This window comes from Kogia breviceps, chromosome 7 (genome assembly GCF_026419965.1).
Source record: "Kogia breviceps isolate mKogBre1 chromosome 7, mKogBre1 haplotype 1, whole genome shotgun sequence".
Taxonomy (NCBI): Eukaryota; Metazoa; Chordata; class Mammalia; order Artiodactyla; family Physeteridae; genus Kogia; species Kogia breviceps.
This window is the reverse complement of record NC_081316.1, coordinates 15,186,615-15,203,230: the sequence shown is the minus strand read 5'-3', so window position 1 is coordinate 15,203,230 and position 16,616 is coordinate 15,186,615. Positions and strand designations below refer to the sequence as shown.

At 55.1% G+C, this 16,616-nt stretch overlaps 1 protein-coding gene across 33 annotated transcripts in view; it reads left to right on the top strand.

Annotated features, from left to right (window-relative positions):
- NRXN2 (neurexin 2) overlaps positions 1 to 16,616 on the top strand; it is a 110,783-nt gene that overhangs the window by 5,570 nt on the left and 88,597 nt on the right. For 32 of the 33 annotated variants that reach the window (XM_067037528.1, XM_067037525.1, XM_067037514.1 and 29 more), the window contains exon 1: positions 4,240 to 4,989. In XM_067037528.1, coding sequence (XP_066893629.1) covers positions 4,263 to 4,989 — 727 coding nt within the window. In that variant the 5' untranslated portion in view covers positions 4,240 to 4,262. Of the gene's footprint in view, positions 1 to 4,007; positions 4,990 to 16,616 lie in introns of those variants that run through there. The other variant, XM_067037530.1, reaches the window with a different exon arrangement.

Here is a 16,616-nt window from a genome sequence, read left to right as displayed (position 1 = left end):
AAGGTTGGGTCAGAGAAGGGTGAGCTCTGTGTCCTGTGCACAGTGCAGGGTAGAAGGAAGGCCATAGATGCTGGAGCCAGCCGTCCCCCTACCTGCACTTGGGCAAATGAATCCATCATTTGAAGCCCAGAGTCCCTGTTTGTAAGCCTGGGGTGACAAAACTACCTCCTAGAACGGGAGGATATGTAAGAAAGTGCATGTGGTGGACCAGCCTGGCACCCAATGCACAGTGGGAAGCCCCGAAGTTGCAGCCCAGATGCCACACTGGCACTGGCCTGGCCATGGGAAGATGGGGAGGAAGCTGTCAGCCTTGGAGGACCCAGAAAGAATCTGTGGGACAGGATTCTGTGGGGGAAGAGAGCGGGCTGAGGTCCTGAGCGCAGCTGAGTCACCCCACCCCCAACCTCTCTAACTCCCATCACCGCTGGCTCAAGGCTGCAGAGTCCACCTGTGGGTAGGGGGTGCTAGGGAGCTGACTGGGTGCAGAATCCCCAATGACAGGGAAGAGGTCTGTTCCCCAGAGGAGCAGTGGCCCTGGGCCAGCAGCGGCTGGCAGGGTACACTGCACTGACGTCAGTCGGCAGGCAGGATATCCCGAGGCTGCTCTGGCAATGTCCCTGCACTGGCAGTAGGCACTGGAGAAGAATCAATCTTGGGGAGCAGCACCTGGACACTGTGGGTGCAGGGGGTCTTCCACTGTACTGCATGAGCCTAGGGGAGGAGCCATGTACAACTCCAGGGACACTGTTTACTTGATATAATTGTGCAAGGCCATGGCCCTGGCCCACGGGGAGGAGACCTGAGGCCAGAGAGCTGCGTACCAGGAGTTGAGGAAGGATGGAGCATCCTAGGTTAGCAGGAAGCCCCTGCGTCCTGGGAGGAAGGGTGGGTTGAAGGCTGGGTCAGCAGAAGCTTGGTCCTGGGGAGGGGGGGAGTCTGAAGGGAGGGGACAGGAATGGGGAAGAGCAGCAGGTTTCCTGGCAGCTGTAGGGTGGCGTGGGGTGGAAAGGACCCAGGTGTCCACTTAGTTTACGCTCCTCTTGGGGCTATCTCTGCCTCGCAAGGCTGAGGCTGCCTCATTAGTCCCTGGGTCCCTGGAGAGAGGACGCAGGGAGGGCCGGGGCTTCCTCCTGGCCAACTCTGCAGCCCCTGTGCCCCTGGCGCTGAGCTAGGCAGGCCTGTGCTGCAGAGCTGTGGGCTGTGGGGAGAATGAGTAATGAGCTTTGAGGGGTGGCAGGCCCAGACCCTGCCCCGGCCCCTCCCGGAGGCACCGCAGAAGCCCAGCCTCTGCCCCGGCAGGCGCTAGCAGGCACGTGCCTGCGCGCAGCACCCCCTCCCTTGCCACACTCTTCCTCCACATCTGGGCACACAAAAGCCGATACAGTCTTCCCCTCCTGGACTCTCACCCGCTTTGCCACTGCCGCTCCCATCCCCCAGCCAGGTAACATCCCTTCTGGCTTTTAGGACCTAGGCGTGTCTGCCTCCCAGCCTCTGGAGGCCGCCTCACCAGCCTTCACTCTTTCCGTCCTCTGCCAACTTCCTGAATGAGGGAGACCCTGACCCTTGGCTTTGCCGGCAGGAACCCCTCTGCCACCCTCTAGAGGGTGGGGGATGTGACTATGACAGAGGGACTGGGATGGGGGTGGGGCAGGAGAACGAGTCCCCTCCCCTTCCTGAGCTGAGGTGTGAGCGGACAGCAGCGCGAAATCCTATTCCCTCTGCCTGCAGAAATCGATAGCTAATTAATTCCCTCCCCAAAATAGTGTCTGGAGGAGGGGGTGGGGGCCTTGCTCAGAGGCAAGGCCACACTGAGACTGAGACCCTGGGTGGAGGAGGGAGGGAGGATGCCATTCTCCGGCCTCCGGAGACGTGCCTCTGCTGGGGGTCTCTGGCTGCTCCTTCTGAAGAAGAGGGGGAGTTTGGCCTTTCCCTCCCCCAAGCCGGAGTGTCCCTCTCCCCTGCCCTGGACTGGGGTGAGGGTGCATGCATGTGGGGGTAAGGGCGTCAATCAGGCTGGGAGCAGGTGCTGCATTTAATTTGATTGGCTAATTAGCCCGCGCATGTTAATTATCTCTATTACCCAGTGAGGAGAGGCAGTGGCAAAGCTATATATAACTGCCATAGTGTTTGGAGAGAGAAGGGGCTGCTTGCCTGGAACACCTCCCTCCCTGGGGCAGCCCTTGGAGGGGCGCTGGGGCAGGACACTTGAGACCCTCTTGGAGCCTGTAGGACTGGGCGAGGGGCAGCCATCAGAAGGAGCCAGGTGGAAGGACCTGAGAGCTGGATTTGGAGGGTCTCTTGGAGATGGCTCCCCAAACTCTCTCTGTTGCCAGCCTCCTGAGGCCTTCTCTGCCCCATCTTCTTTCTGCATACATATCACTCCAACCGTCCTGCCCTCTCATGACTCTCTGCTCACCCCCCTCACTCTGGCCTTTTAAGGGGTCCCTAGGTTTCTCTCTCCCCCTTCATACCCCAGCTTCCTCCCATGTAGGGAGGAACCACGCCCATCCAACCTTCTCTCTCTCCAAGTCACCCCTCTTCTCTTCTTTTGGTTCACACCTCTCTGAACCACACCTGTGGCTGCCCTGCCCTTTGTCTCTTTCGTGGAGTTGCTGGAGTCAGACCTACGTGGATCTAAGTCCCAGTTCCCTGCTGACTGTCTGTGTGACCTTGGGCAAGTCCATAGACTTCTTTATGTGGGCTTCCCCAATGGTCAATGGGAATAATGGGACATCCCAGACTGATTAAGTAAAATGACATTTGTAAAAATGCTCATCATCCAGGGCCTTGACAAATGCTGTTGGAATTTGGAATTTAATTTTCTCTATCTTCTCATTCCTTTTCTCCCCATCAGGCCACCTTTCTCCTCCACTACTCTTTCTTTTCATGCGATTTCTCTTCTTCCTCTCCGCGATCCCCTTCAATCTTTCCCTGTCTCCTCCTAAACTATGGTCTTTCTCTGCTTCTCTCTCAGGCTTCTCCCCACCTCTTTCCCTTCCTCCCTCCCCAAAATAAAATCAATGCAATATTCAGGAGGGTTGTTGGATATAAATAATTACGACTCAGAGTTTAACGAGATGCAAATTCCCCTCCCCGGCGTGGGGTATAAATTGCTCTCTGACAGCCCGTTACAAGGGTAATCATTTCAGAAAGGCAATTTTATGCAAATGAGGCTGCCTGCCTCCTGGTGGCTCCCCCAGCCCTGGATGAGGAGGAGGGTGGAACTGAGGGGTGAAGAGAACCCAGGTATCGGCGCAGGTCTCAGGCTGAAGACTGGGAGCTGGAGGTTGAGGGTGACAGACATTTAGGTTCAGGAACGACCTGGGCTGGTGAGCAGGGGATTGGGGTCCAGGAAGGGGTGAGTGTGGTTTTGGGGGAAGTGGAGACACGGAATCAGATGCCTGTCTCTTTGCATGGATGGAGAGGGCTTGGGGTCTGGGTGCCTGGGTCCTGGCTGCTTTCTCTCCCTTGCCCCCTTCCAGCCAGGTTACCCAGTGATACCATTGACAAATTGGCATTTAATTAATGCTAATGCATTATTTAGCAACTTCATTATCCAGCATCAGGAACTGATGAGAGAGAGCCGTGGCTGGTGGTGTAAGCCAGGCACAGGGGTGGGGTGTCTCAAAGAGGAAGGGGCTGTGGGCACCAGCTGAAGGAGTCTTTAGGCCTTATCCACAGGAGCTGGCCCTGGTCCTGACGGGAGGCGGGGGTGAGGGCATCTGGGTTGGGCTCCTACTGGACTCGAAGGTGTTACCTCCCTACCTGTCTACATCTTAAACCCATAATGCCCCTAGCGAGTGTCATCTCCCCCCACCCAGGGTTGAGCCCCCAGCACTCCCATCGTGGTGGTGTCTCTTGTTTTGAGACCCTCTCCAGGTCAGGGTGGCTCCTCCAGTCCTAAAGGGAAACAGTTGAGCTCTTGCTAGTGTGAGGGGGGAGCCAGACACCGACACCTCCCCTCCTCCGAGCCCCTCATTAACCCTTTCCTCTCCATTTCCCCGCAGGCATCCCTCCCCCATCTTCCGTCGGAGCCCGCAGCGGGGGAGGGGCGCCTCCGCCTCCGCCTCCGCCTCCGTCCGTGGAAGCCGGCACCTGGGCCTCTGCTCGCCTCGCCCTGCGGCCGGGCCCATGGCACTGTGAGCCGGCGAGGGAGCCCCGCTCGGTGCGGGGAGCGCCCGGCCCCCTCCCCGCCCCATGAGCCCGCGGCTCTGAAGCCTGAGCGGGGCCGGGGGCCGGGCGGGGCCGGGGCCTCCGGAGGCATGGCGCCCGGGAACCCGTGGCGGCCGCCGTCGCTGCCGCTGCTGCTGCTGCTGCTGACGCTGGCGGCGGGTGCGGGCAGCCTGGAGTTCGGCGGCGGCCCGGGACAGTGGGCGCGCTACGCGCGCTGGGCCGGAGCGGCGAGCAGCGGCGAGCTCAGCTTCAGCCTGCGCACCAACGCTACTCGCGCGCTGCTGCTCTACCTGGACGACGGCGGTGACTGCGACTTCCTGGAGCTGCTGCTGGTGGAAGGGCGCTTGCGGTTGCGCTTCACGCTCTCGTGCGCCGAGCCCGCCACGCTGCAGCTGGACACGCTGGTGGCCGACGACCGCTGGCACATGGTGCTGCTGACCCGCGACGCGCGCCGCACGGCCCTGGCGGTGGACGGCGAGGCCCGCGCCGCCGAGGTGCGCTCGAAGCGGCGCGAGATGCAGGTGGCCAGCGACCTGTTCGTGGGAGGCATCCCACCCGACGTGCGACTCTCGGCGCTCACGCTCAGCACCGTCAAGTACGAGCCGCCCTTCAGCGGCCTCCTGGCCAACCTGAAGCTGGGCGAGCGGCCCCCCGCGCTGCTGGGCAGCCAGGGCCTGCGCGGCGCCGCAGCCGACCCGCTGTGCGCGCCAGCGCGCAACCCCTGTGCCAACGGCGGCCTCTGCACCGTGCTGGCTCCCGGCGAGGTGGGCTGCGACTGCAGCCACACGGGCTTCGGCGGCAAGTTCTGCAGCGAAGGTGAGCCTGGGGGGAGCCGCCGCTGGGCTCTTGGGCGCGGAGTGAGGGGCGGGAGAGTTGTCTGGGCCTGTAGGGGCGCCTGCGGCCCGCGGGCTCAGGCACGGGGGCGAGTGAGAGTGTGTACCAGCACGCGAGTTGGGAGGGGCGCGTGAGGACGCCTGTCCCAAAGAGAGGGCGCGCACGATCAGCCAGTGAGCTGCAGGAGCTGCGGGGTGCTGAGGTTTGGCGTGGGGCGTGGCCGGCCTGCGGGTCCCGTGTGGGCGCGGCCAGTGTGGGCGCGGCCTCGTGAGTCCCTCCAGTGCCCTTTTCCCTGTCCCCTAGTGAAGGTCCTGTGGCGACCTGTGGGTAGGACTGTGTAGTCAGGTCCAACTAGCGAGAGGATGAGAGCCGGCCCTCGAGGGCGTGTGGATCGGGTGGGTGACTGACTGTGAGGCGCCTGTGAGGGCCGGTGGATGTGCTGTGTGGGCGGGGCCTATGTGATGCAGTGGGTGGGGCCTTGTGGGCGGGGACGGTGGGAGTCCTGTGAAGGAGTCCTGAAGACTGTGTGTGGGGCTTGTACCGCTGGGAGCTGTGTAGGGCTGTGAAGGAGAGGGTCAGCACGGGGGGGCGGGGCCTGCGAGGGCCGTGGGTGGGGTCGGTGCGGGCGGGGCCTAGGAGGCGGGCGCGTGGTCGGCCCAGGGGGGCGGGGCCGCAGTCTGAGGGTCCGCGCGTGGACGGGAAGTACTGTCTGAGAGGCCGGGACTGGACCGGAGGTTGAGGGCCCCTGACGGAGGGCGGTGGGCGCGGCGAGAAGGGCAGGGCGGCGCGTGCGAGGGCGGATGAGGGCGAGTGGGGTTCGCCAGGGTGACCGCACGCGCCAGGAGGGCGGGAACCGAGTGTTTTGAGAGTGAAGGAAGCCCGAGGGACAGGGTGGCTGAGGCCTCTCAGGCTCGTGACTAGAGTTGCTGGTTTTGTTGACGGGCAAAAAAAATGGCTGGTCTCTCTCGGGTGAGAAACTGGAAGTGGAGGCCTCTGTTTAAAACACTGGAGCCCTCTCGAGCGTGGGGTTTGGAAGGGTGACTGGAGGGCTGGAGGGGGGTGGTGAGGACTCTGGACTATGGAATTGGATGTGGAATTGGGACTTGAAAAGGAGGTTAAGGGAGGGAGAGGTTCCACAGACTCCCGGGCTGCAAGAGGCTGCAGTGGGCGAAGTGAGGGGACAAGGTCGAGGGTGGCGCCAGGCCTGGGGTGGGCTGTGATTTTAGAGGGGGTGGGGGAAGGAGGGATTTCGAGGCCCCGGTTGTACTTTGGTCGGGCTGGGGAGTCGGGGAGAGGTTCCCCATCAGTTTGGGGACGGGGCACGTGCATCTCCTGGTCTGTGGCAGCCGTTTTCTAGCAGATGTGTGCAGACAGATGAGCGTTCCGCTCCCCCAGCACCTCTAGAAGCTGGAGTACTTAGCAGTTGCGTGTGTGTCTGCCCTCAAGAGGTAGGGTCTTTGAGGAGTGTGTGTGCCCACAGACTAGCACGGCCCTGGGACTGCTTTGGGGATGGTGTCCTACTGGCTGGGACCTGCCTACAGCCATGGGAGGGGCCACATCTGCAGGTGTGGCTCTGGGCTTGGGAAGTCTGTATTTTGATTATGTATCTGCAGTTGTGGCAGCGGAATATATAAGGAAGGTTTTGGATGGCTCTTGGGAGTTGTTTGTACAAGGTTGGGTGAGGTATCTTCAGGAACTATGTGTATTAAGTTAATCTGACACCTTCTCACCTTTTCTCCAAGGAGTGCAGGTGCTCCCTAAACTGTGAAATTGTGTCTGTGCGTGTTTGCTTGCACGCAGTGGTGCGTGACTCTGGCAGTGTGTATGTTACGTGTGAATTGTCTGTTTGAAAAGTAGTGTTTGCAAATAGAAGTGCTGTGCCTAGTAGAGTGAGTAGTACACAAGTGTGAGGGTGCGGGTGCTTGTGTAGGTAGCCATGTGCATGCGTTTTCATGTGAGACCTCAGTAAGACACCTGGACTTTATGAGGAATCTTTCATGACCTTTAACTTGATTCTCTGGTCCCTATGACCCCTCCCCTCCAAGCCTTCCTAAGAAAATAGAATGAACCACCCTTCTAACTTGATGGAAGGGAAATTTGAGCTACAGAGAAACGACTGGTCCATGGTCTCACTGTGGCAGAATTGGCCTGGGTGTATGAAAAATGCAGCCAGAGGCCCCCTGGTCAACCAGAGCCTTTGTATTAATTCCCTGAAAGGATTCATCGGCCAGAGGCTCCCAGTAAGCCATACAAGATGTGCGCTTCTGGGCTTCCCTGGTGGCACAGTGGTTGAGAGTCCGCCTGCCGATGTAGGGGATGCAGGTTCGTGCCCCGGTCCGGGAGGATCTCACGTGCCGCGGAGCGGCTGGGCCCGTGAGCCATGGCCGCTGGGCCTGTGCATCCGGAGCCTGTGCCCCGCGACGGGAGAGGCCACAGCAGTGAGAGGCCCGCGTACCGCAAAAAAAAAAAAAAAAAATGATGTGTGCTTCTGAACGCGCATTGTGTGGTTGTGTGTCTGAGATGTGTTTGGGTCCCTGTGCGTGACAGGGATGGTTGTATCATATGTATATGTGCTGGTTGTCTATCAGTTGAATGTTTGTGGCACCTGTGTTGGAGCTGTGAGAGGCAGTTGCATATCTGACCCACTGTGTGTGTGTGTGTGTGTGTGAGACATCTGTGGAAGGAGTTGTGCTTTGTCTATGATAAAAAGGGAGGGATATTCATCTCTGAATTCCCTGCACCTAATGTAGTACCTGGCACTTCGTTGGTGTTTGATAAAGATCTGTGGAATGACTGGAGAGATATTAACAAGTATTTGATAGAATAAAGGCTTGGGGTAAGGCTGTATGTGTATATGAAACGATGTATGTGTGTATTTTCAGATATATGTTGTAGGTGGCCATGGTGGTTATAAACACTGATAAACACTGATTACATCTGACGACGAGAGGCACAGTGACAGCTCTGCTGATTCTCCTCCCCCCCATGACCTCATTCCCTCCCCTTATATTTGTTCCTTATTTCCTGGGCAGCTTTTGTAATATCCTGTGCTCATTACACTTCTTCTAGTACATTCCCATCCAGCCAGGGAGGACAGGAATGAGCTTCCACCCTTGGGTGTTGGGGTTAGGGTTGGAAGATTTTTTTTTTTTTCTGTACGCGGGCCTCTCACTGCTGTGGCCTCTCCAGTTGCAGAGCACATGCTCGGGACGCGCAGGCTTAGTGGCCATGGCTCACGGGCCCAGCCGCTCCGCGGCACGTGGGATCCTCCCGGACCGGGGCACGAACCTGCGTCCCCTACATCGGCAGGCGGACTCTCAACCACTGCGCCACCAGGGAAGCCCTGTAAGATTTTTAAGGGGAACAGGTCTGGCTCCAGATGAGGGCCAGAGTCTTCAAGCTTCCCTGGAAGTTACATTTACTTCATTATTATCTGCTTTGAGTGGTTCGCAACTTTTTCTGAGATTGGGGACATTTTTGAAAGTCAGTAATTCACAGTACCCCTTCCAAAGAGTAGTTATTTTTATATCTGTTTATTGTGAAAACATATGACTCAAGGCTACTATGAATTCAGGAAAGCTTTTAGATGGCTTTGATGTTATATTTGCCATTGTGGTTAATCAAATATACATTAGGAAAAATAGTTTTAGCTTTATTTGCAAGACATGCCAATCTGCCTTCAGATATTTGGTGTGCATATGAATTTGTGGATCCTTTGGACCACGCCCTCCCCACATACACCCCGCCCCCTGCCCTGCCGATGCCTTCCTAGGTCTGGGTCTGGGCCTACCCGCTGACTGAGAACCTCCATGCTAGGAAGTCTGTTTCTTTTCTCTGGGGCTCTGGCCACAGGTGATTGAAGACAAAACTAAGTATGAGTCACTGAGTGTGTGTACTGCTGCTGATTGTCTGCCAAAGTGGGGATCAAGTAGACTGGGATTTTGCATTGGTTCACATGTGAACTCCACCTCGTGTCACTCATGTGTGGGGAGAAGGGGCTGAAAAGTGATCAAGGAAGAAGAGTGTGCAGGTGTGTGTGGGATACCTTGAGTGGAGTGGGGATGTAGATGTATACGATGGAATGTCAGGTGCGTACCTCGCTTGGGGGAGAAATGAAACCAGTGGTAATGCGTGTGTTGGCAGGGAGATAGACGCATGGGTCTTGTATTTTGTAGGTTTGTTGGCAATTTAATTCAACAGATTGTTGTCAAGTCCTCCTTGGTGATAAGCCTTGTGTTGGGGGCTGAAGGTGAGTCAGAAGTGAAGACACTGCTTAGGGAGTTGCCTGATTAATTGGGGAAGCCGATAAAAAAGCAGTCCAGGGTGTGGTTAAGAGCACAGATGCTGTAGTCTGGCTGTCTGGGCAGTGACCTTGGACTTAAGCCCTCTCTGCCCTGGTTTCCTTATCTTTAAAATGGGGACAGTAATAGTACCTATGTAACAGAGTTGTTACGGAAATTAAATTGGCTGATTCATATAAAGTGCTTAGAATAGTGCCCGGCACATAGAAAGTGCTCAATAAATAATAACAAAAGAACAGCATGGCATATACAGTGAGATGCAAAGAGATGCAGTGAGGCAGTGTAGCTTAGTGATTAAAGCATAGTCTTCTGAGGCTCAGATCTGAGTTTAAATCTGATTTCTCTACTCACTCGGCCTGTGAGTCAGATGAGAACTAACCTTCAGACTAATTTTTCCTGACCTGTAAAATGGGGATAAGCATGCTTATCTCACAGGTTTGTTTTGGGAATGAAATGAGTGTCTGGTACATAATTAGTGGCGTAAATGCTAGTTGTTACAAGCAGAGTGCACTTGGGGTTTGGAAGAAGGGGTGAATTTACAAGTCGGGGGATTGATAATAAAAGGCATACTATTTAAGCTTGGCCTTGAATGTTGATCAGTAAACTTGGTGTGGAGACGTTACGCTAAGCAATGGAACTAGTGAGGACAAAGGCGTGGAAGGGGGAAATGTACATCATGTCCTTAGAGGGGCACCAAGGAGTACAGGGAAAACAGTGAAATCTATAGCAGGAGAAGCAGGATGAGGCCAGGTCTTGGAGTTTTTCTTTTTTGGGGGCGTGCCTTGAGGCTTGTGGGATCTAAGTTCCTCAGCCAGGCATCGAACCTGGGCCCCTGGCAGTGAAAGCACTGAGTTATAACCAGTGGCCCACCAGGGAATTCCCTAGGTCCTGGAATTTTGACTTAAATCATTCACCTAACATTTATTGGATGCTGTGTATAGAGTATTGGTAAATGGAGCCACAAAAGAATTTTGAGCAGGCACGTGAATAAGAAGAACTGTGTTTTGGAAGCTGGCAGTGAAGGGTAGAATGGAATATGGAGGGCGGAGTCATGAGGTGGAGGGATCAGTGGGAGATGGTTCAGGGAAGGGATATTGGGGCCCTGACCCTCGGCTGTCTTGGAGACTGGCAAGGAAGGGTGGTGGCAGCAGTGGTGGCAGTAGGTGCAACAGTGGCTGAGAGCTGTTGCTGAGACTGAAGCCGTAGGACCCTGCCTTTCCCACGTGGAGGGGCAGAGGCGATGAGGTTTCAGGTTTGCTTGCTCGGAAGGATGGTGGTGGGAGTTGAGGGAAGGGAGAAGTTGGGAGGGGGAGCAGGTTTGAGCCACAGATCATGCACCTGTCTTGGTGTTCCTGGACAGAGGCGTCCAGACAGTTGGAAGTGTGAGACCAGAGCTTTGCGTTGAAGGTGGGGCTGCAGGTAGAGACCTGGGAGCCACGTGTGTGGAGAGAGAGTATTTGAAGCTTTGGGATCCGATGAAGTGGCCAAGGAGGAGGTGTAGAGACTTCAGGGGGGCTCATTTGGGAGGAGGAGGGAGAGGAGTGGCCGCAGACTCAGGGAAGGAGCAGTTAGAACAAAAAGTAAATCGGATCACACAGTCAAGGGAGGAGAGAGCGGGGCCTCACAGCTAGTGGGCGTTTGCTGGGTGCCTTGAAGGCATGACCACCGTGTGAGATGTAAGAGCTGGGATCTGAACCGAGCTGACTCCGGGGCCCCCCACCTTCTCCACGCTGCCTCCGAAAAGGAGAGTCAATCAGTCAGCTGTGTCCGTGGATGATCTGCATTTGGCTTACTGGAGGTGCCTAGGGACAGTGTTTCATTAGAAACCAGCAACCACCCCAGATTCCTTGGGCCACAGCTTCTCCTTTCAGCCACTATGTGATGAAGGTGTTCCCGTATTTGTCGTCCCAGCAGTGCGAGAGGGCAGTGGAAATCGATCAGGAAACTCGCAGGCTTCCAGAGCCCACGGGGAGGAACTCACCATGAAAAGTGGGGCATTACCCCATTAGAATACACAGCTCACTAGCGTTTACAACATTTCAGATGGAAATCTTTTAAAAATATGTTGCACACCTCTCTGCCTCCCTAAGCATATTTGGAATGTGATTTAACCTTTTCTGGATGACTCAGGATGTCGCTATTCCCCTCAGGTATTGCACCGGACTGTCACACAGTGGTTCCTTTGTTGAGGTTTGTCCCTGCCTGAAATGACGCCTGACTTTTGAGTTCTTATATTAGCTTTTTCTAGCTTTTCCACCTCTGCCCTGGGGAGGAGTTGTCAGGTAACAATCCATATCCCTCTCTCTCTCTCTCTCTCTGTTTGTGAACTTGGAAATCAGCATTCCCAGCATGTTAGAATTGTATGTCGCTAAGAGGGAGTGGATTCTGGGTTGGCTCTGAGAGGCTCTCCTATGAGAAAATAACAGTTTTTAATGCGTAACTGTTATCATGTCGGTTTTGGCTGCTCAGAACTGTTTCTTTTCTTTGGTTCTGGTCTTATCCCTGTCCTTGAAAATGAATCTGCTGGAATCTCCAGTTCATGTTAGCCAAGACAATGCCATTTATGCCCTCGGGGGAGGCACTCAAGACCTGTGTGTATGAAAGTTGAGTAAATGAAGTCACATATGTGGAATCACTCTGTCAGCTCTACCATCTAATGCCTGTGGTCCTGACAGTTTCTGCTGTTGGAAACGGCTCTAAGCATAATGGGATGGACAGCTCGAGAGAGAGCTGTGCAGAGAGCGACTGCCGTAAGATCCCAGAGATGAGATAGATGCTCCAAGGAAAGCCTCCTGTGGCAGAATGGTTAAGAGCATGGGCTGACAGGTTTAATCCTGGCTTTGCTACTTGCTAGCTGTGTGAACTTGGACAGTTTGCTGAATTGCATTGTTCTTCAATGTCCTACTCTGTAAAATGGAGGTCATGTGTTGTGTAGGACTAAATGAGTTAATACATGGAAATCCTTTACAATGTGCCAGGCACTATTTTAAGTGATCAATAAATGCTACTATGATTATTAACCCTCGTGGTTAGAGAAGGCTTCAAGGAGGAGGTGGGACTTGGCTAGATCCTGAAGGATGACTCAATGAGATTTCTGGAGGTAAGGGAAAGACCAGGGTTTCCCCGCCAGGAAAATGGTCTAAATGAGGAGTTCACAGGGTGTGAGTCGAGTGTATCAGACCAAGATGGTTGTGCTTTATGGGAAATAAAATCAGAACTGTGGATTAAAGCCAGCTTCTAGAAGTCCTGAACTTCAGGCCGAGAATGCAGCCCATTGAAACTTTTAAAGCCAGACAGATTTGGTTCAGATTTTGACTCCGTCCGTCACCAGCAGTGTGACCTTGGGTAAGTTTCTTCCACTTTCTGAGCCTTGATTTCCCTATCTTTACAAGGGAGTAATAGTAGTATCTGTTGATGAGGTAGCACGGAAACGAGGCACGGAAAGAGCCAGGCACGTTTGAAGTGCTGGGTAAGTGAGAAGTGTTCACTTCTTATTTTTTATTCATTCAACAAACACAGGCATGCCTTTTTCTGAGCCAGGAACTGTGTAAGCAGCTGGATATAGAGAGATGAATGAGACGTTGTCCTTCCTCTTGGAGATCTCACAGTCCAGCCAGGAAGCAGACGTGGAAACACAATCGCAATAGAGATGCGATAAGTGAAATAACAACCCGAGCTACATATCGAGAACTGGCACAAAAGAAGGATGGCTAGGAGGTCAGCTCAGAACACAGACCAATGTATACTGACTTGGTCTGAAAGCAGGAGGCGACTTTCTCAGGCAGCTGAGGGTGAGAGGAATGAGGATGGGGAAGGGTGTTTCAAGCCGAGGGAACAGTACTTGCAGAGACGCGGCATATTAGGGAAAGGGGGAGAAGTTGGGTGTGGCTGAAGCGCGGACTGTCGCAGGAAAAGAGGTTGGAGGGAGGCATGGTCAGACCCAAATGGACTTTGTGAGAAGATTGGACTTGATCCTGTAGGCCCTGGGAAGACTTGAAGAGTTCTAAGCAGGGTCGTGACTCAGTTGGACCACTTTGGCGGGGCTTGGACTGTGACTTGCAGGATAAAATGACTGGCTGTAGGGGGAGATCCTTTAAGAGGCTTATTAATATTCCGAGGAGAGGATCTGATGAGGGTCTGGCCTTGGGGCTTTGCTGATGGTGATGGAGGGATGAAAAGCGTTTTTAGGAGTCGAGTCGAGCTTTTAGAGTTTTACAAGATGGAACTGATAGGAGTTGGTGATCGGTGTGAAAAAAAAGAGAGCAAGACTGATTTCTGGGTGTCTGACCTGATCCGGGAGTGCAGGCAGGAGGAACGGGCTTGCAGGGGTGAGGGTTTTGAGGTCCATCTTGGACATGAGGACATTCAGCCCATGAGACACTCAGGTCAAGCTTCTCTGAAGACAGATCAGGAGCACAGAAGAGAGGTTTGTACCCAAGCTACTGAAAAGTTCTGACCGTGTGTGTATGCATGTGCATGTGAGTTGATCATGGCAGTACTTAGTCAGGTGTATCTGGTACATGTGCCCAAGAGCGAGGCTGGGCATAGGCCAGGGGACCAAACAGCAGGAGGCTAATGAAGGATACCGGGGGTCACGGGTGAGCGTGGGGGCTCTGATGACCTAGGAGCACAGTGGACAAAGGCAGAGGTGCTTCTGTGCTCCTGGGCAAGTGTCCTTTTCTTTGCAAGGGAGGTAGGTAGCACACCGAGCTTGTGAGGCTGCTGGGAAGCTGATGCGGACACGCACGTTGAGGGTCTATACGGTGTCTGGCACGTGGCTAACTCTTGGCATCTCTGGAGCCTGGCAGAGTATGGGAGACATGCTGGGTGTTAAAGAAGCGCTGGTGGAAAGCAGTGCCTTTGCTGAAGGCAGGGAAACGGGAGCTTTGTTGCAGCGGGTGGAGATGTCATACGCGGCTTTAGTGGTGGACTGGGTGTCAGGAGCTGAGTGATTGCAGAGCGCATGGCTGGGGGTGCAGGACTGGCCCCCAGGGAAGAGGCCAGGGATGAAAATACAGGTTTGGGGGTCCCTTAGCCACGAAAGTGCACTCTCATGGAGGAGTGTGGGAGAAGAGAGAGGGAGTGTGGAGGGCCTGGGGCTGAGCCTGGAGGGGCCGTGATGGTAGGTGAGGGGCACAGATGAATCGGCAGAAAGCCAAGGGCAGCCGAGAAAGAGAGGCCAGTGAGTCCCCAGGGGCCCCTCTGCGAAGCCAGGAGAGGGGAGACTCATGCAGGCAGCAGGCTGTACTTGGTCGTCTGACCTTCCTGAGCGTAGCACGACCCACATTTGTGGCAGGTGGGAATAGGGTTTGAAATCCCCGCCATATCGGGTGATGTGCCTCCTTGTTTGTGCAGGAACTGGAGAGACGAGTGTGCTGACCGACCAGGGCCCCGGCACACTGCGACAAAGAGATCCGGACACAGGGCTGCTCTCCAGAGTCCAAGGGTTTTCCCGAGGGTCCCTTCCTAGCCAGCTCCCCTCCCCACCATAAATGTCACGTGATTCAGTTTATTTAAGGAAATCATAGTATACACGGCTTTTGGGGGATGCAGCTGTCAGGTAAAAGAAACTCTGTGTTGTATAGAAGTGTGTTTGTAACACATGTGGATATGTAAAGGCTTGTGTGCGTAGGTTTAGAAAACAGGAGACCGATAGATCGATAGATAGCAAAAGGGGGCTGTGTTCCTCGTGGGAGGGGGTGTCTCTAGCCCCTGGGAGTGTGGGGCGGTGTGGTGTGTGCATCTCATATTATGTATTAGGTCACAGCGCGCGTATTGATTCTGCATTCAGCCTCTGTGTGTATTGTGGGCGTGCTATAAGGTGTGACAAATGACAGTGTGTGTTTCTGGAGTTTAGCTAACCCCCTAAGAGTGGATGAAAAGAGAACACAAAGTGAGGCTGGAGGTAGGAGATGGTGTGTGCACACCGGCATGAGTGTGTCCTGAACAGCTGTTTGCGTGTACACGTGTATATCCCGGGTCCACATACGTGTGCTTGCATGCGTGTGTGTTTGCCCAATGGGTCTGTTTGTTTGTAGGTTGTGCTGTTCCTTTTCCCCCTGTTGCCTCCTCTAAAGGCTCCCTGTAGGTGGGCAGGTCAGAAATGTTTGCAGAGGGGCCTTCTTGGCCCTCTTATAGAGCAGTCCGGAGCCCAGCCTGCTTGAGCTTAGTTGAAGGAACTGCCTCTCTCCTCCCTTCCTTCCTTCTTTCTTTTTTTTTTTTTTTTTTTGCGGTACAAGGGCCTCTCACTGTTGTGGCCTCTCCCTTGAGGAGCACAGGCTCCGGTCGCGCAGGCTCAGCGGCCATGGCTCACGGGCCCAGCCGCTCCGCGGCACGTGGGATCTTCCCGGACCGGGGCACGAACCCGTGTCCCCTGCATCGACAGGCGGACTCTGAACCACTGTGCCACCAGGGAAGCCCCTTCCTTCTTTCTTGATCTCTTTGGTGAGCCCCAGGGACAGGCCCAGGCAGGCCCTTGAGAGGTGAGGGCTGACTGCCCAAAGGCTGTGGCATGACAGAGGGATGGGCCCAGTCTGGCCCCCTGAAGTAGCCCGTCCGGCCTGGGGACACTTTGCCACACCCAGCTCTTGAGAAGGCATTTATCCCAGGATCACAGAACCAGAGCCAGAAGGGTCCTCGGAGGAGCTCTAGTCCACCTGTCTCACTTTTGCAGAGGAGGTACTGGGGGCTCGGAGAGACTGGGCGACTGGGATGGGAGTCACATGGCACTTTGAGGCAGAAACTGTGTTTCCTGAGTACGCTGACTTCTCTCCCCCGACAGGGTGGCGGTGGGGAGTGCTTGGGCCCGAGTGTGCACAGGCTTCAGGTGTGAGTCGTGTGAGAGATTATGCATGTCTCTGCATCATTAAGTGCCTATGTGTGTCAGTGTGTCGCTGAGGGTGAGCCCGGCGTGAGCGCGCCCCCATCTGTCTCTGAGATGCGATGGAGTGTGGGGGTGGGGGGAGCGTGCTGGGGGTGTCTGGACGCCTGACTGCTGCTCCTGGCTCTGCCTCTGATTTCCCATGTGACCTTGAGCGGCTACCTCCCTGTCCTGGGCCTCAGTTTTCTGAAGTGTAACTCGAGGCTCATGTCCCCTTGGACTGTGTGACCCTGTGTGTGAGACCCTGACTCAGGGAACAGCTTGGTCTCTGTCTCATCCCCGCAGGGCCTTCCTGGTTGGGTGACTTGTGTCTGGACCTGGGGGCGCTGGGGGACCTTGGACCCGCCTTCCATCACTCCCCTTGGAGCCCTGTCCTGGTACCCTCGCTAACTGTCCTCCTTTTTTTCTCTCTTTCTGCACCCCCCTTC